Source organism: Scyliorhinus torazame, chromosome 5, assembly GCF_047496885.1.
Source record: "Scyliorhinus torazame isolate Kashiwa2021f chromosome 5, sScyTor2.1, whole genome shotgun sequence".
NCBI lineage: Eukaryota > Metazoa > Chordata > Chondrichthyes > Carcharhiniformes > Scyliorhinidae > Scyliorhinus > Scyliorhinus torazame.
Window position 1 is genome coordinate 142,292,109 of NC_092711.1, and position 23,626 is coordinate 142,315,734.

The 23,626-nt window shown below is 46.2% G+C and overlaps 1 protein-coding gene across 1 annotated transcript; it reads right to left on the minus strand.

The window, feature by feature from the left end:
* Nucleotides 1-202: 202 nt before the first annotated feature.
* Nucleotides 203-10,628, minus strand: LOC140419897 (uncharacterized). Its single transcript, XM_072503934.1, has 2 exons — nucleotides 10,489-10,628; nucleotides 203-6,223 (listed from the first exon to the last, which is right to left on the minus strand). Exon 2 carries the CDS (start codon nucleotides 5,866-5,868, stop codon nucleotides 4,525-4,527), a length of 1,344 nt encoding a protein of 447 aa, XP_072360035.1. The 5' UTR covers nucleotides 5,869-6,223; nucleotides 10,489-10,628; the 3' UTR covers nucleotides 203-4,524.
* Between the last annotated feature and the right edge of the window lie 12,998 nt (nucleotides 10,629-23,626).

Genomic DNA, 23,626 nt, shown 5'->3' on the forward strand with positions numbered 1-23,626 from the left:
GTCTCAGAAGGAAACGGTCAAGCGATGAGGGGCAAGTTGATTGGGAACTTACAATAAAATGTGTAATGATACACAGGCAGTCGCATTTAAGGAATTATCACATATTTACATAAAATATAGATTCCTTTAAGAAACAAAAATCCAACAGGAAAAGTGACGCAACCGTGACTAACAAGAAAAATTAAAGATTCCAAGAGGCTCATTAATCGATTACAGATTTATTGCTTCACTGATTTATTGGTACCTTGAAGAATCAATGCAGTATAATTCTTTAAATTCAGTATACATACAGACAGAAAATAGAATATCCACAAGGCATAGTCATTGTTTCAGATAATATGAGAATTGCTGTACAGCAACTTAATGTGTCAGAATCTAACACGGTTTCTAGAAAAGTTGCATAAAAGCCCTCGTAATGAATAAACCATTGTTCTACAAATACATCTAGTAATGAAAAAGTATCGCAGCCTTAGCAACAGAAACATTTACAAAATGTAGCAAAGCCTTAGCGACAAACAAGGTTGATGCAGAACGCTTTATCTTCAGAGGATTGGTACACGTGGCGGGAGCATGTAGACATTTAATTAATTTGATAGACATTAATGAATCTTAAGTAATGACCAATGCCTGGATAACAAATCATGCTCCAAGTGACAAGAGAGTTATTTGAATAAATCAGGAAGCCTCAGCTGAGAATTTGAAACCAATAAGGGGTAGACCATTGATAAGAATTTCTTTAAGAATAAAGTTTCATGACTAAAGTTTGTTCTGTATTCATGCTTTAAGAAATTCTGAACCATCTATTGATTTCCTAATATTGTCTTATGTTTTTGTGCAACTCTCTTTATTATGTTTTGATGTATTATTTCATCTGAATTTTGATTTATTTTTAAGTAAGAGAATCAAGGTGGATAATTAGCAATAAAGTTGCATTTTTGGACACCTCCAATCAACCAGATCTTGGGCTAATTTTTGAAGATAAAATAAGAGATCTCATCGCACATAGTTGCCAATATAAGTGGAACCCCGAGGATTGGAAACTTGTTTTAGAATTCAGGAAAGGAGGATCAAGAAACTCATAAAGAGAAAATTGAATATGAGAGCAAACTGGCGAGAAACATAAAAACTGACTGGAAAAGTTACTGTAAAATATGAAAAGGGAAAGATTCGCAAAGACCATTGTGGGTCCATTCCAGGCAGAGACAGGAGAGTTTATAATGGTGGATAAGGAAATGACAGAGAAACTAAACAATGTGTGTCTGTCTTCATGGAGGAGGATACAGAAATCGTCCCAAAAACACGAGAGAACCAAGAGACCAGTGAACACGAGGAACTGAAAGAGATTAGTATCAGTGAAAAAGTAGTACTGGAGAAATTAATGGGATTGAAAGTTAATAAATCCCCAAAAGCTGCTGCTCTACATCCCAGAGTGTTGAAAGAGGTGGCTGTAGTGATAGTGGATACATTGGTGATCATCTTTCAAAATTCTATAGATTCTGGAATGGTTCCTGCAGATTGGAAGGTGGTAAATGTAACCCCACTATTTAAGGAGGGAGAGAGAAAACGGAGAACCACAGACCCATTAACCTTACATCAGTCGGAGGGAAAATGCTACAATCTATTATGAAGGATGTGATAACATACAAATTAGGAGCAGGAGTAGGCCCCTCGAGCCTGCTCCACCATTTAATAAGTTGATCTGATTGTAACTTCAACTCCACATTCCCCCCGATAACCTTTCACCCCCTTGCTTATCAAGAATCTATTCAACTCAGTCTTCAAAATATTCAAAGACTCTGCTTCCACTGCCCTTTGAGGAAGAGAGTTCCAAAGACTCACAACCCTGAGAGAAAGAGGGTCTCTGCCTTAAATGGGCAAGTTGTTACTTTTAAAGCGACTCCAATTTCTAGATTCTCCCACAAGAGGAAACATCCTTTCCACATCCACCCTGTCAAGGCCCCTCAGGATCTGATACGGTTCAATCAAATCAATTCAATCCATCGGACACAAGCCCAGCCTGTCCAATCATTCCTCATAAGCCCAGCCTCCAATTCCAGGTATGAGTCCAGTAAACCTTCTCTGAACTGCTACCAACACATTGACATCATTTCTTAAATGAGAGCAATACTGTACACAGTGCTCCAGATGTGGACTCATCAATGTCCTGTATAACTGAAGCATAACCTCCCTTCTTTTGTATTCAATTCCCTTTTTGTGATTCATGCTCTTGGACACCCAGATCCCTCGGAGTCTCAGAGCTCTACAATCTCTTACTATTCAGATCAGAAACCTTTTTTTTCTTCTGGCAACATGGCCATTCAGCCCATCGAGCCTGTGCCGCCATTCAATATGATCGTGGCTGATCATCCACTTCACGGTAGCACAGTGGTTAGCACAGTTGCTTCACAGCTCCTGGGTCCCACGTTCGATTCCCAGCTTGGGTCACTGTCTGTGCAGAGTTTGCGCAGAGTTTGCACTTTCTCCCCGTGTGTGCGTGGGTTTCCTCCGGGTGCTCCGGTTTCCTCCCACAGTCCAAAGCTCACTGTCCCTTAATTAGAAAAACATAATTTATTAAACAAAGAAACAGAAATCTGCCAGTCGCTGCTTTAAACACTCCCAGTGACTGAGCTTCCACAGACCTCTGGGGTCGAGAATTCCAAAGATTCACAACCCTCGGAGTAAAGAAATGTCTCCTCCGAGACCCGTATTAAGTGACTTCTCCCTTAGTTTGAAATTGTGTCCCCTGGTTCCAGACTCTCCAACTCGGGGAAACATCTCACCTGCACCCACCCGGTCTATTCCTTTATGGATTTTGTAAGTTTCAATGAAATCCCCTCTCATTCCTTGAAACTCTAGAGAAAAGAGGCCTAGTTTCCCCAATCTCTCTTCAGGGGACAGTCCTGCCAAACCTGGAACAAGTCTGGTGAAACTTTGTTGCTGTTCCTCTGTGGCAAGACCTTTCCTAAGGTAAGGGGAGTAAAACTGCACACATTACTCCAGCTGTGGTCTAAGCATTCCATAATGATCGATGTCAAGGCCATCGAATGGTATTCATTGAGGCACGTTGCCTGGTTCTTCCGGTATGATAGTGGTCTTCTTGAAGCAGTGGGAATCTCAGAACGGAGTAGGGAGAGGTTGAGGATGTCCGCGAACACACCTGCCAGTTGGTCCGCGCAGGATCTGGGTGCGTGGCAGGGACTCCGTCAGGACCCGCCGCTTTCCGAGAGTTCACTTTCAAGAAGGCCAATCTGACTTTGGAGGCTGTGACGGTGGGCACGGGTGTGCCCAAGGCTGCTGGGGCAGATGACAAAGGTTTGTTGGTTTCCTGCTCGAAATAAGCATAGAATGCTAGAGTTTGTCGGGAAGGGGTGCGCTGTTCCTAAAGATCCTACTCAGCTTAGCGCATTATGTTGTTTAAGCCTTGCCACAATCGATGAGAGTCCATGATTCTAGCTCAGTCTGGACAACTCTTCAGTTGTCTCTTGGCTTTGCAGAAGTCGTACCTAGATTTTATTTTGTATAGGTCAGGGTTGCCTGACTTGAACGCCTCAGACGTGGCCTTGAATCTCCCGATTAAACCATGGGTTCTGGTTGGGTAACGTACGAACTACCTTCTTTGACACACAATCCTCCACACACTTGCTGATGAAGTCTGTGATGGTGCTGGCATACTCGTTTAGGTTAGCTGCCAAGTTCTTGAATATGGACCAGTCGCACAGGAGCTCTTCTGTTGCCTCAGACCAGCATTTCTTAACCGGATTCTCCCGCTTAAGTTTCTGCTTGTACGCCGGGAGGAGCACCGTCTTGTGGTCCGATTTTCCGAAGTGCAGCCAGTGGATGGATCATCAGGCGCCCTTGATGTTTGTGTGGCAGTGGTCAAGGATGTTGGGGCCCCTGTTGGGACAGGAGAGGTGTTGGTGGAATTTTGGCAGTACACTCGAGGTTGGCCTGGTTGAAGTCTCCGGCTACGATGAACAAGGCCTCCGGGTATTCTGCTTCATTGTTATTTATAGCGGTGTACAATTCATCAAGCGGCGTCTTCACTTCCGCCTGGGGTGGGATGTAGATCGCCATGATGATGGAAGAAGTGAACTCCGTGGAAGGTAGTATGGACGGTACTTCAGTCGGGTATTCCAGGTCAGGGGAGCAGTAGTTCGCCAGGGTCGCCACATCCGAGCACCAGGAGTTGACGAGGAGACAAACCCCTCCACCCACTCCAGGTTCAGTCCTGGATGTAATTAACAGCAGGAATAACAGCAGAATCTAACCCAACATCACTTGTGAACCCTTTGGTGTCTCAGCATGTTGGACGACTGAGTGAATCCCTCCCCACAGTGAGAGCAGGTGAATGGCTTCTTTCCAGTGTGAACTTGCTGGTGTCTCCACAACGTGATTGATGTTTGAAATCTCTTTGTGCAGTGAGAGCAGCTGAACGGTCTCTCCTCAGTGTGAATGTGCTGGTGGGACATCAGTACCTGAGAGCTTTTAAACCCACTCCCACAGTCGGAGCATTTAAAGGATCTCTCATTGCTGTGAGTGACATTGTGGCTCAGCAAGTGATGACCGAGTGAATCTTTTCCCAGTCGGAGAGGTGAACGGGCTCTCCCCGGTGTGACTTCGCTCGTGTTTCATCAGGTTGGATGGGGATCTAAAGCTCTTTGTGCAGTGAGAGCAGCTGAACGGTCTCTCCTCAGAGTGAACGCGCTGGTGGGACATCAGTAGCTGAGAGCTTTTGAAACCCCGCCTGCAGTCAGGGCATTTAAAGGGCCTGCTCTTGGTGTGAGTGGCATTGTGTTTCAGCAGGCTGGATAATTGAGCGAATCCCATATCACACACAGAGCAGATGAATGGCCTCTCCCCGGTGTGAACTCGTTCGTGTCTCCGAAGGTTACCAATATCAGTGAATCCCTTATCACACACAGTGCAGTTGAATGGATAATCCCCGGTGTGAACTCGTTCGTGTTTCCGCAGGCTGGCATTGTCAGTGAATCCCTTTTCACACTGAATGCAGGTGAAAGGTCTCTCTCCAGTGTGAACTCGCTGGTGTCTCTGCAGGTGGGCTAACAGAGTGTATCCCTTCCCACAGTCAGAGCAGGTGAACGGCCTCTCCCCAGTGTGAACTCGTTCGTGTCTCCGCAGGTTGCCAATGTCATTGAATCTCTTTTCACACTGAGAACAGGTGAAAGGCCTCTCTCCAGTGTGAATTCGGTCGTGTTTCCGCAGGCTGCCAATTTGAGCGAATCCCTTTTCACACTGAGAGCAGGTGAAAGGACTCTTTCCAGTGTGAACTCGCTGGTGTGTCTGCAGCTGGGATAACCGAGGGAATACCTTCCCACAGTCAGAGCAGGTGAAAGGCCACTCCCCAGTGTGAACTCGCTGGTGTGTCTGCAGCTGGGATAACCGAATGAATCCCTTCCCACAGTCAGAGCAGGTGAACGGTCTCTCCGCAGTGTGAATTAGTTTGTGTCTCTGCAGGGCGCTATTGTGAGCGAATCCCTTTTCACACTGAGAGCAGGTGAAAGGCCTCTCTCCAGTGTGAACTCGCTGGTGTGTATGCAGGTTGCCAATTTGAGTGAATCCCTTTTCACACTGAGAGCAGGTGAAAGGCCTCTCCCCAGTGTGAACCCGCTGGTGTGTCTGCAGCTGGGATAACTGAGGGAATCCCTTCCCACAGTCAGAGCAGGTGAACGGTCTCTCCGCAGTGTGAATTAGTTCGTGTCTCTGCAGGGTGCCAATGTGAGCGAATCCCTTTTCACACCAAGAGCAGGTGAAAGGCTGCTCGCCAGTGTGACTGCGTTGATGCGTTGCCAGCTCGTGTGGGGCTCTAAATCCCCTCCCACAATCCTCACATTTCCATGGTTTCGCCATGATCCGGGTGATCTTACGTCTCACCGCGTTTGACGATCAGTTGAAGCCTTGTCCACACACAGAACACCCACACAGTCTCTCCCTGCTGTGAATGGTGTAGTATGTTTTCAGGCTGTGTCACTGGTTGAAGTTCTTTCCACAGTCAGTGCTCTATAACAGTCTCACACGGGTGTGTGTGTCTCAGTGCTTTTCCAGACACACTGTTGTTTAAAATCTCGTGAAGCAGACAGAATAGACAAACATTTCTCCTTCTAGATTCTCAGGCCGAAGATCCCAAGAATTGAGTGACTCAATCAGTTCTTGATGTGATATTTAGTTTGAGATATCGGCCTCAAACTCCTCTCGATCGAACTGCCTGCAAACAGATTTTACAATATCAGTACAGGATAGAAATTCAGAACAAACAATTCTCGTTTCTATCGAACATTCTTTCCTCTCTCTTTCCCTGAAATGCTCGAAATCTCAATCCCACACACTCTCCCTCCATTCTCACTCTGCTGGATCTAATATTCACCCTCCCAATTCTCCTGAAGGTACTGATTCAGGTTGATTGACAGATCCAAGCTCACTGTTTCCTCCAGACCTGAAAATCTTCATGCAGGCTGCCAGACAGATATATATCTATATTACTGGATGGAAAATGTGTGTAATATACAGATTGTATTCACTTACTTTCCCTCCCAATTTTCCTGAAGGTGCTGATCAACAAATCTAAACTCACTAAAACCTGCACAAGAGTAGAGACTCTCCATATAAGTACATTTACTGATTAGAGATAGGGAAATTCTGAGGAAGAATTTTATTTAGTCATGGAGTGGTCATGACAGGGAACTCACTACCCACAAGGGTTGTGGAAGTCCAGATGATCGATAATTTAAAATAAAATAGGATGGTTACTTGAAGAAAATAAACTTGCAGGGGAACAGGGATATCGAGCAGGAATGGGACTGACTGGATTGCTGTACAGAGAGTCAGCATTGACTCGAGTTCCCAAATGGATTCTGAAGTGCTGCAGTGACTGTATGACTGGAAATATATGATGTAGGTACAGTACTATGATACAAAACTAGAAATAATAATGGATGTATTTTATCACAGAACCATCTGTCCGATATTACATTTTTAAAAATTAATTTACGGGACGTGGACAATGCTGGTCAGGCCAGCATTTATTGCCCATCCCCAGTTGCCCTTCCGAAGTAGCGGTGAGCTGCCTTCTTGAACTGCTGCAGTCCTTGAGGTGTAGGTACATCCCCTGTGCTGTTTTTCTTTTTCATTTGTTTTTTTATAAATTTAGAGTACCTAATTCATTTTTTACACTTATGGGGCAATTTAGCGTCACCAATCCAGCTACCCTGCACATCTTTGGGTTGTGGGAGTGAACGCAAGCAAACACGGGGAGAATGTGCAAACTCCACACGGACAGTGACCCAGAGCCGGGATGGAGCCTCGGACCTCGGAGCCGTGAGGCAGCAGCGCTAACCACTGCTCCACCATGCTGCCCTACATCCCCTGTGCTGTTAGGGAGGGAATTCCAGGATGTTGCCCCAGGGACAGTGAAGGAATGGCAATATATTTCCAAGTCAAGGTGGTGAGTAACTTGGAGGAGAACCTCCAGGTGGTGGGCTTCCCAGGTTTCTGCTGCTCTTGTCCTTCCAGATGGTAGTGGTTGGGGGTTTGGAAGGTGCTGTCTGAGGAACCTTTCGGAGTTACTGCAGTGTATCTTGTAAATGGTATACACAGCTGCTACTGTTTGTCGGTGGTGGAAGGTTTGAATGTTTGTGGAAGGCGATGCAATCAATCAGGCTGCTTTGTCTGGATAGAGTCGAGCTTCTTGTGTGTTGTTGGAGCTGCACTCATCCAGCAAAGTGGAGTGTATTCCATTACACTCCTGACTTGTGCTTGTAGATGTCTGGTGGACAGGCTTTGGGGCATCAGGAGGCATGGGGAAGGGCAATTATGATGCCATTAGACATGACTTGGGGGGGGGGGGGGGGGGATAGGTTGGAGAAATAGGCTGCAAGTGTTAGGCACACTGGATATGTGAAGCTTGTTCAAGGAACAGCTACTGCGTGTTCTTGATAAGTACGTACCGGTCAGGCAGGGAGGAAGGCGTCGAGCGAGGGAACCGTGGTTTACCAAAGAAGTGGAATCTCTTGTTAAGAGGAAGAAGGAGGCCTATGTGAAGATGAGGTGTGAAGTTTCAGTTGGGGCGCTTGATAGTTACAAGGTAGCGAGGAAGGATCTAACGAGAGATCTACGATGAGCAAGGAGACATGAGAAGTATTTGGCAGGTAGGATCAAGGAAAACCCAAAAGCTTTCTATAGGTATGTCAGGAATAAAAGAATGACTGGGGTAAGAGTAGGGCCAGTCAAGGACAGGGATGGGAAGTTGTGTGTGGAGTCTAAAGAGATAGGCGAGATACTAAATGAATATTTTTCGTCAGTATTCACTCAGGAAAAAGAGAATGTTGTGGAGGAGAATGCTGAGACCCAGGCTATTAGAATAGATGGCATTGAGGTACGTAGGGAAGAGGTGTTGGCAATTCTGGACAGGCTGAAAATAGATAAGTCCCGGGGCCTGATGGGATTTATCCTAGGATTCTCTGGGAAGCCAGGGAAGAGATTGCTGAGCCTTTGGCTTTGATTTTTATGTCATCATTGGCTACAGGAATAGTGCCAGAGGACTGGAGGATAGCAAAGGTGGTTCCTTTGTTCAAGAAGGGGAGTAGAGACAACCCCTGCAACTATAGACCGGTGAGCCTCACGTCTGTTGTGGGTAAAGTCTTGGAGGGGATTTTAAGAGACAAGATTTATAATCATCTAGATAGTAATAATATGATTAGGGATAGTCAGCATGGCTTTGTGAAAGGTAGGTCATGCCTCACAAACCTTATCGAGTTCTTTGAGAAGGTGACTGAACAGGTAGACGAGGGTAGAGCAGTTGATGTGGTGTATGTGGATTTCAGTAAAGCGTTTGATAAGGTTCCCCACGGTAGGCTATTGCAGAAAATACGGAGGCTGGGGATTGAGGGTGATTTAGAGATGTGGATCAGAAATTGGCTAGCTGAAAGAAGACAGAGGGTGGTGGTTGATGGGAAATGTTCAGAATGGATTTCAGTTACAAGTGGCGTACCACAAGGATCTGTTCTGGGGCCGTTGCTGTTTGTAATTTTTATAAATGACCTAGAGGAGGGCGCAGAAGGGTGGGTGAGTAATTTTGCAGACGACACTAAAGTCGGTGGTGTTGTCGACAGGGCGGAAGGATGTTGCAGGTTACAGAGGGACATAGATAAGCTGCAGAGCTGGGCTGAGAGGTGGCAAATGGAGTTTAATGTAGAGAAGTGTGAGGTGATTCACTTTGGAAGGAATAACAGGAATGCGGAATATTTGGCTAATGGTAAAGTTCTTGGAAGTGTGGATGAGCAGAGGGATCTCGGTGTCCATGTACATAGATCCCTGAAAGTTGGCACCCAGGTTGATAGGGTTGTGAAGACGGCCTATGGAGTGTTGGTCTTTATTGGTAGAGGGATTGAGTTCCGGAGTCATGAGGTCATGTTGCAGCTGTACAAAACTCTGGTACGGCTGCATTTGGAGTATTGCGTACAGTTCTGGTCACCTCATTATAGGAAGAATGTGGAAGCTTTGGAGCGGGTGCAGAGGAGATTTACCAGGATGTTGCCTGGTATGGAGGGAAAATCTTATGAGGAAAGGCTGATGGACTTGAGGTTGTTTTCGTTAAGAGCGAAGAAGGTTAAGAGGAGTCTTAATAGAGGCATACAAAATGATCAGGGGGTTAGATAGGGTGGACAGTGAGAGCCTTCTCCCGCGGATCCAGAAACATCACCATTTCTCACCTTATGATGGAAGGGAGATCATTGATGAAGCAGCTGAAGATGGTTGGGCCTAGGATACTGCCCTGAGGAACTCCTGCAGTGATGTCCTGGAGCTGAGATGACTGACCTCCAATCACCACAACCATCTTCCTTTGTGCCAGGTATAAATCCAACCAGTGAAGAGTTATCCCCTGATTCCCATTGACTCCAGTTTAGCTAGGGCTCCTTGATGCCATACTCAGTCAAATGCTGCCTTGATGTCAAGGGGAGTCACTCTCACCTCATTTCTGGCATTCAGCTCTTTCGTCCAAGTTTGAACCAAGGCTGTAATGAGGTCAGGAGCTGAGTGACCCTGGCGGAACCCAAACTGAGCTTCCTGGAGCAGGTTATTGCAGAATAAGTACCACTTAATAGGACCCTTGATGACCCCTTCCATTACTTTGCTGATGATGGAGAGTATTTATACAGAGAAGTAATTGGCTGAGTTGGATTTAGCCTGTTTACTGACCCCTTAAATGTCAGCCATTTCCTGGGGAAACCAGCCCTTTAATTGTGAACATTAGGAAAGAGATCGTCCTTTTAGCCAGACAAATAAATGTGTCAAGCTGAGGGGGCAAAGGATGTCAATGTCTTTGAGAGAGAGAGAGAGACCTGGGCCAAGCTTTGCAGAGTCTGCACCCTCCCTGGATTCACTTCCTTTCCCTTCAGTTGCTGCAAGTCACCAATTGAAGGTCAGAATGAGAAAAGAAATGGAAAGGAGGAGGAAATAAAGTGTTTTACTCACAGATGTTGGAGACAGGAGTCTGTGTGCAGCTCAAACTTATTCAGGGTTCGGGGAACAACAGCTTTGCTCGGCAGAAACCACCATGTGCAGCTTTCGCATCGAGACAATGGGGGAGCTTTGATTGGCGGAGGGGCAGAGTCTTTCCGGTCCTCCAACTCTTCCCATTGGTGAACACCTGAGAGGGCAGGTTAGCGGAAGTGAGCTCACCTACGCATGCGCAGCAGTCCCTCTCCCTGAGACATGCGCAGTCCCGGATCAGGGAAGGGGGAGACCACCGAAGGCGGGAACTGTCAGCCGGTTGCTGGAAACCGTCTCGAGGATGTGTTGGGGGAGACGGAACAGAGGGTGGGGGCGGCGCTCGCGTGTCCGCGCGCCGGCGTGTGCGCACTAATGCAGTGACGTCACCACGGAGCGAGTGGATTCCTATTGGCTGATTTAGAGGATGAGCACCTTTGTGATGTCACAATGTGGAGGTTGAACAATGGGTTTCAGACTAAAACGTCCTCCTCTGGGAAACATCTGGGAGCAAATCAATGTCTGCCCCTTTCAGAAGTTCATATGATATAAGAACAGTTAGGCCATTTGGCCCATCGAGTCTGCTCCGCCATTCGATCATCGCTGATCTCATCCTGGCCTTATCTCCACCGTCCTGAGAGTTCTTCAGAACCCTTCAACCCAATTAAAAATCTGTCGAACTTCTCCCTAAATTTACTCACTGTCCCAGCTCCTCCGCACTCTGGGGTAGTGAATTCCACAGATTCACAGCCCTCGGGAGAAGCAGCTTCTCTTCAACTCTGCTTTGAATAGGGCAGCACTGTGGCCCAATGGTTAACACTGCTGCCTACGGCGCTGAGGATCTGGGTTCGATCCCGGCCCCGGGTCACTGTCTGTGTGGAATTTGCACTTTCTCCCCGTGTCTGTGTAGGTTTCACCCCCACAACCCAAAGATGTGCAGAGTAGGTGGATTGGTCACACTAAATTGCCCCTTAATTGGAAAAAAAAAGAATTGGGTACTCTTAAAAAAAAATTATTTAATTTAAACTTTTGAATTTGCTACCGCTTATCGTAAGACCTCTCGTTCTGGAATGCCCCACAAGAGGCAGCAGCCACTCCAAGTCTACTTTATCTTTCCATTTCTTTTCTCATTCTGAGGGGGCATTGGTGACTTGCAGCAGCTGAAGAGAAAGGAAGTGAATCCAGTCTGTATGTTCCACACATTTTGAGTTCAGTAACATAGACATATTTCTGTCTGGCAGTCTGCATGGAGATTTTCAGGCCTCTCCAAAACGGGGAGCAGGGATCTGTCAGTCAGCCTGAATCAGCACCTTTAGAGAATTAGGAGGATGAATATTACAGCAGAGTGAGAATGGGGGAGAGTGTTGGATGGAAACTAGAATTGCCTGTTCTCAATTTCCATTTGTAAATTCCTTTTACTGGATATTAGATGAAGATTTGCAGAAAAAAACCTAACGCCACTTCAGGATTTGGAAGAGTCACTTGGTTTATCGGGACCTGAATATCATCAGGAGAACCATCACTGCAAAAGACACTTCTGGGGTTAAGGATTGCCAGTCAGGCAAAGGAACAGAATGGAAGTAAACACAGGAACGAGGAATCACATTGGGCTGGTTCCAGGAGAATTGAGTGACAACTTCAGCGACGTAACCATGGAGTGTGATTTTTGATTGTCTTAAAAGTAAAAGGGCTACATTCTATTTGTAGTTTAAGGGATACGTTCCCTATAAAAATAGTGTTTAGGCATTGTTGCTTCTAGTTTGTTGCAGTAAAGTCATAAAACCTGAAGTTTTTGTCTTATGACTCATTAATTTGTTCACTGGGTTTAGAATTTATCTTTTAAAATTCCTGATCTTTTCAGAGATCTTACACAGTTGGTTTTGAGTCACAAGTTTCAACTTCCCATTTAAGCCTCAGGCAACATGCTCTCTCTCTCTTGCTCATGTCAATGACAGCCCAGTAACAGAGCTGAAGGCTGGAGTTGCTGTGACCCCTTGTCGGAGCTGGAATCAGTTGAAAGAAGAACCATAGTGTCTGGTTGAGCTTTGTGTTAGCTGTCCAACCAGACTCACCATATTTAAATAGCTAACCAGGTATTATGTTGTGATGAGGGTTTAGAAAGAGACCCTGGATAGACGAGTTCACTGAAGCTGTGGGCTTGTCAGCTGTACAATGAAACCAGGCATCAAACAGCCACAGACACCTGTAATATTGGACACTGGGTTTAATCCTGTTCTGTATTAAACAGACCTAGTTGATACTGGGTGATTGTGATATAGTTAATCTGACCCTTTGTTCATTCAATTTCAAAAGTGAATAACATTGATTCAAGTACAGTGACTACCTTGTCAATCTGTCAATAAACTGGTGTCAGTTCATGCAGATCCGTATCTGAACTCAATTCCATTACTTATTTTTGTTACTGACTAGACTGTCTCTCTCTTCTCTCCTCTCTCTCTCCTGCCTCTCTCAGTCTCTGGTGTTCCCCTCTCTCTATGGTGCCTCTCACTCCCTCTGCTTCCTCTCTCTCCCTCTGTCTCTCTCAGCTGCCTCTCACTCTCTCTCTTCAGTGCTTAGGGAGGCAGGTGGGATAGTTTCCTTTGGTAGCCGAGGGCTGAGATTATGAGAACAGGGAGATTGTGCTGGAACTGCATCAAACACCAGTTAGACCACAGCCATATTACAGGAAGGATGTGATCATCCGAGAGAGACTACAGAGGAGATTTATTTATTTAAATTTAGTGTGCCCAATTAATTTTTTCCAATTAAGGGGCAATTTATTGTGGCCAATCGACCTACCCTGCACAACTTTGTGTTGTGGGGGCGAAACCCACGCAAACACGGGGAGAATGTGCAAACTCCCCACGGACAGTGACCCAGATTCGGGATCGAACCTGGGACCTCATGCTGCCCGTTGCAGAGAAGATTTATGATGATGTTACCAGGGATGGAGAATTTTAACTATAAGGAAAGTTTAGATCTCCCCAGTGTGAATTCGCCGGTCTACAGTGAGTTGCTGAATCTAGTCCCACAGTGAGAGTACCTGAACGGTCTCATCAGTGTGAACAAGCTGATGGGACATCAGTTCCCCGGACGTTTTATAGAATTTCCCACAGTTTAAACATTTGAAAGGTCTGTCTTTAATAATAATAATCTCTATTGTCACAAGTAAGCTCACATTGACATTGCAATGAAGTGAAAAGCCCCGAGTCGCCACATTCTGCCGTCTGTTCGGGTACACGGAGGGAGAATTCAGAATATCCAAATTACCCAACAGCACGATAGATAAACCCGGTCAGTTCTCACTGGAACAACAGAGGTTGAGAGGCGAGCTGATAGAGGTTTACAAGATTATGAGTGGTATGGACAGAGTGGATAGTCAGATGCTCTTTCCTCGGGTAGGAGAGTCAAGTACGAGGGGGACATAGGTTTAAAGTGCGCGGGGAAAAGTTCAGAACAGATGTGCGAAGCAGGTTTTTTATACAGGGTGGGAAATATATGGAACGTGCTGCCTGGGGAGGTGGTGGGAGCAGGTACGGTAGCGGCATTTAAGGGACAACTAGATAAATATATGAATAGGGTGGGAATGGAAGGATATGGACTCCATAAGTGCAGACGGTTTTAGTTTAGGCAGGTACCATTCTCGACGCATGCTTGGAGGGCCGAAGGGCCTGTTTCTGTGCTGTATTGTTCTGGTTTTTTTTTAAATTTAGAGTTCCCAATTCATCTTTTCCAATTAAGGGGCAATTTAGCATGTTCAATCCACCTACCCTGCACATTTTTTGGATTGTGGGGGTGACACCCACGCAAACACGGGGAGAATGTGCAAGCTCCACACGGACAGGGACCCAGAGCTGGGATTGAACCTGGGACCTCGGTGCCGTGAGACTGCAGTGCTACCACTGCGCCACCGTGCTGCTCTTGCATATTGTTCTAGGTTCACCTCTTTCGGGACTCGTGGGAGGAAACCAGAGCACCCGGAGGAAACCCATGCAGACACGGGGAGAACGTGCAGACTCCGCACAGACAGCGACCCAAGCCGCGAATCGAACCTGGGACCCTGGCGCTATGAAGCAACAGTGCTAACCACTGTGCTACTGTGTCACCCCAATATTATCCCACCAGTATTTCAGCAAGGTGGATGAATCCCTTCCCACAATCAGATGAATGGCCTCTCCCCAGTGTGAGTTCGCTGGTGGACAGTGAGTTTAGATGATTGCCTGAACCCAGCCCCGCAGTGAGAGCACCTGAACGGTCTCTCAACAGTATGAATATATTGGTGGGACATCAGCTCCCAGGAGCCTTCATAACATTTCACATAGGCTGGGCATTTAAAAGATCTCTCATCAGTGTAAACATGTTGATGGTACATCTGTTTTCCAGAGCTTTTAAAGCACTTCCCACAGTCGAGACATTTAAAAGGTATTTTGTCAGTGTGAACTCGCTGTTGTCTCAGCAGGGTGGATATATGAGTGAATCCCTTCCCACACTCAGTGCAGGCAAATGGTCTCTCCCCGGTGTGAACTCACTACTGTTTCAGTCGCTTGGATGAATCAGTCAATCCTTTTCCACACACACAGCAGGTGAACAACTTCTCTCCAGTGTGAACCCGCTGTTGTGTCAGCAAGTTTGATGACCAATTAGATCCCTTCCCACACACGGAGCAGATGAATGGTCTCTCCCCAGTGTGAGTGTGTCGATGAGTTTCCAGCTCAGACGGGAAACCAAATGCCGCCTCACAATCCCCACATTTCCACGGTTTCGCGCCAGTGTGAATGCGCTTGTGTCTTGACAGGCCAGAAATTTAGTTGAAACCTCGTCCACACACACAACACATGTATGGTTTCTCTCCACTGTGAACAGTGTTTTTTCCTTCCATGTGAATCGATGGAATTACCTGCCCAGTGAAGCAGTTGAGGCTCCTTCATTAAATGTTTTCAAGATAAAGATAGATAGTTTTTTGAAGAATAAAAGAATAAGGGGTTATGGTGTTCTGGCGGGAAAGTGGAGCTGAGTCGACAATAGATCAGCCATGATCTCATTGAATGGCGGAGCAGGCTCAAAGGTCCAGGTGGCCTACTCCTGCTCCCAGTTCTTATATTCTTATATTATGTTCAAAACCTGTTGATATTCAGTAACGATAACTTAAGCGACTCCGTCAGATCCTGATGTGATGTTTCCCAAATGCAAACCTTCCCCTTCCAATATCCTGTGAAATCAGTTTAGACAGAAAAAAAGGAGTGAGGGAAAATTCAGAAAAACACAAAGGTGGATTGTGAAATTGAGCTGAAATCTGGTCATTTGTGAGGCTGGCACTAGGAAAAGGTAACCTTGAAAACTGCCAGATTTTCACAAAAGAACAACTGATTCACTGATGTCGTTCAGGGAAGGGAACCTTCCACAGGTCTGGGCCAGAAAAGTTTCAGGCCTCTGTGGGGGGAGGAGAGTGAGAAAAGATTGAGAGCAGAGGCGGAGAAGGAGAGGGAATTTCTCTTTCCAAAATCTAACCAGAACATTGACAGAATCTCCCAAACCCTCAACCTCCGCCTCATTGAAGGACCAGGATATCGGGTCTGTGAACACCATCACATCCAGGTTCCCCTCCAAGGCACACACAGTTCTGACAGTAGGTAATGGGTGAGCAGAAACTTTCTCCACTTCAACATTGGGAAGACATTGCGTTCAGCCCCTGTAACAAACTCCTTTATTAGCCACTGACTCCAACCCTCACCCTGGTCATTGTTTTGAGATTGAGGTTGAAAGAGATTGTCCAAATGGTTGGTGTGATATTTGACCCTGTGACTTGCTCCCAACCGCATATTTACATCATCTTGAAGACTGGATTCCACCTCAGTAACATTGCCTGACTCCAGCCAAGGCTCAGAGCATCTGTTGCTAAAACTCTTGATCTATTCCTTTGTTACCTCTGAGAGATCTATGCTCCTCGAATTGATACTTCCTGAATATTCCTAATTTTATTTACTCGGTCTCAGGTGGCATCACCTGAAGGTGCCAAGACCACAAGACTTTGTAAGGTGCACCTTGCACACCACCTTCAGCGGTATCAGTCCCAGCCTCGCACACAAATTTGAGGCGTTTAGCCTCCGCAGCACACCCTCTCCTCCAGCGCCACACCCATTTTTTCCTCCCACTTCTCCTTAACCCCTAAAACGCTCCTGTAAATCACCGAGACGAACCCGTCCAGCCCCCGCCCCCCCCCCCCACCCCCCCACCCTCTGGTCCGCTGACAGCACCACCTCCAACAGCGAGGAGACAGGCACTATTGGGAAGGTCGGGAAGACCTTCCTTGCAAAGTCCAGCACCCGCATATACCTAAAACATTCTCCCCACGCCAACCCAAACATCTCAGTCAGCCCCTCAAAGCTCGTAAACTGCCCTCCCAGAAACAGGGATTCTATAATTCTAACTCGTAAAAAATATTTTAGAGTAGCCAATTATATTTCTTTTCCAATTAAGGGGCAATTTAGTGTGGCCAATCCACCCAACCAGCACATCTTTGGTTGTGAATATAATTCTAACTTAGGATGACCACTCGTGTGCCCTACTGAACTTAACTTTACCCCTTGTCATTGTCAGCAGTTCGTTCTTGGTGCAATATGTAGATAGTCCAACGAGGGAAGGGGCAGTACTGGATCTGGTGGGGAATGAGCCTGGACAGGTGGTTGAGGTTTCAGTAGGGGAACATTTTGGGAGTAGTGAGCATAATTCCATATGTTTTAGGGTACCTTCGCCACAGATTTTTGGGCACAAAAGGCAGGACATCCCTTGAGGTAGTAGGATCCAGAGAGCAGGATTTACATCCTTTTCTTTCCTTCCCTGCTTCCACCCTGCCTCCTCATTAAGACACTGGGACTCAAAGGGTGACCCAGTTTGATGGACAGGTTTTCTCTATTCAAAACAATGGGGGACAAGCTCCACCCAGCTATGAAAATAATGCCCCCAACGTGATGGCGGCCGCAGATGCTCAGTGCCGCACATTGCCCCCAATAAAGATGGTGATCATTAACCGGGACGATTTAAGGGATCTTTGGCCCCGCTCAGTACAAATGCGATTGATGAGTTTTTGAGGGAGTTTGTAGATCACACAACCTGTATAGAAATCTTCCCGTCCACACGCCGGTTCCATCATACGCTCCGATCTGTGATTTTCCGCTTACAAATTACGGATCCGAGAAAAAAAGCATCCACCCCTCGCCATTTCCCGCACTGCGCATGCTTCATTCACTGCCCCTCATTCGCTCAGATTGGTTGGAGGACCAGCCGCTCCCATTTGGTCCTCCAGTCCTGCCCCCTATTATTAGTGGTCCTGAGCCGCCGTCAATCATTCCCCTGGGCTTTGTGATCTGGAGCATGCGCAGTGCGGTTGATGAGGTGAGACAGTAGCGCACAGGTGCAATGCTATTGTTCGTCTGGAGGAGAGTCCTTTGTCCCGCGGAAGCAAAGTTAGCATCAGGCGGTGGGAGGGAGGATCCGCAAACCCTTCACAATCATTGTCAGCTTCCTGGTTTGCAGCTGCGGGGCTTCTCTCTCCTAGGAAGAGGCCCAGGTTAACGGTCACCATCCTGCTTCAGCGACTGGAGGATGGTTCACATCAGAAGATGAGGGAGGGGGGACAATAAATAAGAGCTCACACTTTGCACTCAAATCAATGAGGACTCTGATCTCTGGGAAGGTAGGAAACCCTGGGAGGTGGGCGGGGAGGATTCACAAACACCCGCTGGAGGCCGCAACCCACCAAGAAGAACCCGCAGATCCTGATTTTGCAGCTCCCGGGGCTTGTTTGCTTCAGCTGCGGCCGTCTTGGTGAAACAACAGAGTGGGCGGGGCATCAGGATTCCAGTGACCAGGAGAGAAAATTACCGATTTATTCTCACTCTACACAGAGGGACTTGAGAACTGAACCCAGCCAGAGTGGAGGGAGCGGGTAAACTGTAAGGAATGGAATTTTGAAGGTGGTTTGAAAGGTTTGGCAGACTGACAAACTCTCATGGTGAAAATTAAAGGTAAGCCTACACGGGTCTGCGTGAAGAGGTGGGCGGTGTTGGGTGGGTTGCTGACAGAAATGTGAGGCCAGGGAGGGGGTGGTTGGCTGCCAGAACGGTTGGAACAGAGTTCTACATAGGTCCAGTTGACGAGTCAGACACCCAAGCAGCAAATCTCAGTGGATTCAAATATGGCCCATAAAATGTGGGCTGGTTTGTCACCCTGGGGTTTGGATTCCAGCATAGGAAAGAGGAAGAACGTATGTGATGAGGATTTACTGTTTCGCTGAAAGAAGTGCAGAAAACCTGTTCCATACAAACGAGAATTGTCTGTCCTTTATTTTTATTCGGTGTTGACAATGATGATGTTTATAAACTCTTTTTATGAGAAATTTGAAATCTACAGGTGTGAAATCGTCCAACCTGGAGAGACACAAGGATATCCACACCATAGACAAACCTTGGAAATGCCGGGCCTGTGGGAAGGCATTCATATCTCCATCCCAACTGGAAACTCATCTGCGTAGTCACTCAGGGGAGAGACCTTTCACCTGCTCCATGTGTGGGAAACAATTTAATCGATTGTTCAACCTTCGCACACACCAGCAAATTCACACTGGAGAGCGGCCATTCATCTGCTCTGTGTGTATGAAGGGATTCAGCAGTTCATCACACGTGGTCACACTGGGGAAAGACCGTTCATCTGCTTCAAGTGTGGGAAGAGATTTACTAATTCACCTGACCTTCTAACACACCAGCGAGTTCACACCGGGGAGAGGCCTTTCAACTGCTCCATGTGTGGGAAGAGATTCACGCAGTCACAAAACCTAATGAGACACAGGCGAGTTCACAAATAACTTTTGGAAGTAGATTCAGCTGAACGGGTGATCTCAGTGTCAGTGACAAAGAAATCAATGAGCTCCTTGCACTTGTTCGAAGTCAGGAGAGAGATTTAAGAAGATGATCATGAAGAACAGAATCTGGGTTGTCCTTGCTTCCAGGAATAATCCAGAAATAGTGACCAGTTTAGGCAGAGGAGAGCAGGGCCAGGTAGAGCTGGATGTGTTGCTGCTGCCTCTGGTAATCAACAGTTCAACCAGTTGATAAGACTGCGCCAAGTGAAAAGGGAATTGGTAAGAGTGAGAAAATGGGCAGCAAATGATCTCAAGTTTACAGATGATAAAAGTTGGGATGCTGGTCAGGAGTATGTTGGAATCATCAAGTTTAAAGATAACAGTTGCATAGATGTTGGTTTCAGAGCAGACACACTGAGGTGAGGGCTAGGTCAGGTAATATTATTGAGCTGGATATAAACAGTCTTAGTGATGGTGCAAATATGTAGTCAAAAGCTCATCTGGTCAAATATGACATTGAAATCTGCATTAGTCGCACACAGTGCGTGTATCACCTACAAGATGCACTGCAGCAACTCATCAGGCTCTTTAGACAGTACTTTTCAACCCGTGACCACCTCATACGACAAGCACAGCAGACACATGAGAACATCATCACCTGCAGGTTCCCCTCCAAACCACACAACATCCTGACTTGGAACTATGTCACTGTTCCTTCACTGTTGTTGGGTGAAAATCCTGGAACTCCCACCCTGGCTATGCTGTGACTCAACCTACACATCATGTATTACAGCGGTTTGAGAAGACAACTCACTACCATCTTCTCGAGGGCAATTTGGAGTGGGCAATGATTTCTCCCAGCAATATCCACTCCCTGTGAAAGGATAAAATAAACACAGTTTCCAGCGAGGTGGATGGTGGCTAGAGAATGGAGTTTGTAGCAGGGCCATAAGACAATGGCTTCACTATTTATTTTTAAAAATAAATTTTGAGTTCCCAATTATTATTTTCCAATTTAGCGTGGCCAATCCACCCACGCTGCACATCTTTGGGTTGTGGGGATGACACCCACGCAGACACTGGGAGAATGTGCAAACTCAATGACTTCGCTATTTCCGATGTTTAATTGGAGGAAATGTCTGCTCACCCAATTCTGGATGTCAGACAAGTCAGGACGATGTGTGAATTGGAGGTGGTGGTTTTCATATGCACCTCTTACTTTGGGGAAGTTGGGGGTTTGAGATTCTGTCAAAGTTATTGTTCAAGTTAGACCATAAAACCATAAGACATAGGAGCGGAAGTAAGGCCATTCAGCCCATCGAGTCCACTCCACTATTCAATCATGGATGAAGTTGTAGTTGTATAAAATCTGTCTCTTTCACCTCTTGTCTCTCCACTTCTATTTGTCCCCTTCTGCTCCCAAAGTGTCCAGAGTCTAGTGTCGGCCCACTGACCCAGGTGACCGGCCGCCATCTTGGTAGAAACAAAGTAGAAACTTGGTAGAAGCGGCGCATGTGCGGCCATTTTGGTGAAGGAACCGGAAGTGGAGGCTTCAGGGTCCCAGTGACCAGAAGAAAAATCATTCTGAACCCTGGACCAGCTCTACCCTCCCATCCAATAATTTTAATATTCAAACATATTTTTCAGTTGATATTTTTGAAATACTCTCGTACTGCCCACTGCAAAACCTTCACTGAACTACCTGTATCACAATGGCAGTTGAGCAAAACTCAGTGAATTCCAGGATCTGCCTGAAAATGCAGCGGTATGATTCACTAATTAATTTTCAAAGAGAGGTGGATAGTTACCCAAGGATGAGAAGGTGCAAGGCGTGGGACATGAAATGGGAATGACGGACTGAACAAGTCTGTTCTTTCTAAAATTCAGCACAGGAAAGATGGGCTGAACAACCCCCATCGCCCCCTCTTGTGCAATGCACCTCTACGATTCTCGGAACCTGAATGGAACCAAAATAAAATTTGAAATCGTTATTGGTCATTTTACTAAATGTAAAGAGTACACTGTCCATCAAGAGCCACTTAAGAGCAGAATAAACAGGAGCAGTTGGAGGACATAGAGCCTGCTCCACTTTTTCTCCTTGTCGCCATTTTCCTTCTTTCCCTCTGTATCCAATAATCTGTTGAATTCAGTCTTGAATATACTCAGCGACTGAGCATCCACAGCCTTCAAGGATGTCGAATTCCAATTGACAAACTTGAATGAAGAAACACCTCATCTTATTCACATAGCGCCACTAACATCTCAAGCTGTTTTACCGGAGGATAGGCAGACAGAGATTCCTACAAATAGTTGTTTGCGGTTCATTGCAGTTCCTTGACAAGGTATCGGCTTTATTCTGAGTGTTGTGAAGGCTGAGCTGCCTTTGCTGGTACGCCTGCTTTCCAGAGATGATCAGACAAGAGTAATGCTGCTGGGCTCAACGCTTTTTCATCAACAATGATTCGGCCTCTGCAGGAAATTGAGAAAAGAGGCAGCATTGCTCTGCGGCCACACAGGATAGTACTGGTTAGATTCAATGTCTTTATCCAGAGGGTGTGGAACATGCTGCCACAGGGACTGGTTGAGGAAAACAGCATGAATGCACTTAGCAAGTTGCAGACACAAGAGAGAAAGGAATAGAAATACCTGCTGACAGAGAGAAGTGATAGGCTCATGGGGAATATATACACTGACACTGGATACAATGACCTGTTTTTGTGCTGTCTATTGAGTTTCATTCTACTTTGATTCTTTTTACAGGGTATGGAATGGAAAAACTTACAGGCAGCAAACTCAAGATTTGAGAGCCTTTTGATTTGTCAGGATATGAATATCATCGGCCCCTGAATGTGGAAGGAGAAATGTTTGTCTTCTATCTGTGGGAAGGTCAGTGTGACTGAAAAAAGCACCGAGACACATACATATGCAAGTGAATGTGTTCCAGTGAGCTGACTGTGAAAAGAGCCTTAACCAGTTACACAGCCTGAAAAAACATCCCATCATTCACAGCAGCGAGAAACTGTACACGATGTTCTGTGTGTGAATGAGGCTCCAATCTGGAGAGACACAAGGTCATCGGCACCATGGAGAAACCGTGGAAATGTGGAGGTTGTGGGAAGGGGTTCAAATCTCCATCCCTGCCGGAAGCTCATCAATGCAGTCACACTGGTGAGGGACCGTTCACCTGCTGCCTGTGTGGAAAGGGATTTACTCAGTCAGCACACCTTATGAAACATCAACTTGTGCACAGTGATACGAGATCTTTTAAATGTTCTGACTGTGAGAAGAGCTTCAAAAGTGAAATGAACCAGCGAGTTCACACCGGAAAGAGGCCATTCACCTGCTCCGAGTGTGGGAAGGGATTTACTCATTCAGCCAAGCTGCTCACACACCAGCAAGTTCACCCTGGGGAGAGGCTGTTCCCTTGCTCTGTGTGTGGGGAAAGATTTAATCATTTATCTAACCTGCAGAGACACCAGAGAGTTCACACTGGAGAGAGGTCGTTCACCTGCTCTGAGTGTGGGAAGAGATTCCTTCACTTCTGGAACCTTGCTACACATCAACTTGTTCACAGTGATCAGAAACCTTTTAAATGTTCTGACTGTGAGAAGAGCTATAAAACTACATCTGATCTGCTGAAACACCAACGCACTCACACTGGGGAGAGGCCGTTCATCTGCTCTGTGCGTGGGAAGAGATTCACTTGGTCATCCCACATGCTGAGACACCAGAGACTTCACGAGTGACTGCAGGGGTTGGATTCTGCTGTTATTGCTGCTGTTAATCACATCCAGGACTGAACCATGTTCATTCTGACAGCTGGAGTTTGTTTCTGTTGATAATAATCCCTGATACCAGTTGGAGTTTAATATTTTGATATTTGTCAAATAAATTAATGTTTCAGACGCACACTTTGTTGGGTCCTTAATTTCTCCAGGATAAGAGGCAACTAATTTGTGTCCTGTCGCAGACTGCTCCATTTTTTGGACTTTTCTCCTTTCTAACTCTATATTATTTCAATTCTCATACCTTATTACTTCCTTGGGTTTGAGGGTGAGACCCACACAGACACAAAATACTGTGTTTTCTGTATTGGACAATTACATTAAAATCTGGAACACGTGTAGATATGGATTGGTGTCTCCATATCATGTGTATAAAGTATTGATGTTCTCTAGTTATGCTCTTCTCCACATTCTCTCCATATCCTCTCTCACAAAACCTTCCATTATTTTAAACATTTCTATTAGGTTATCCCCTCCGCCT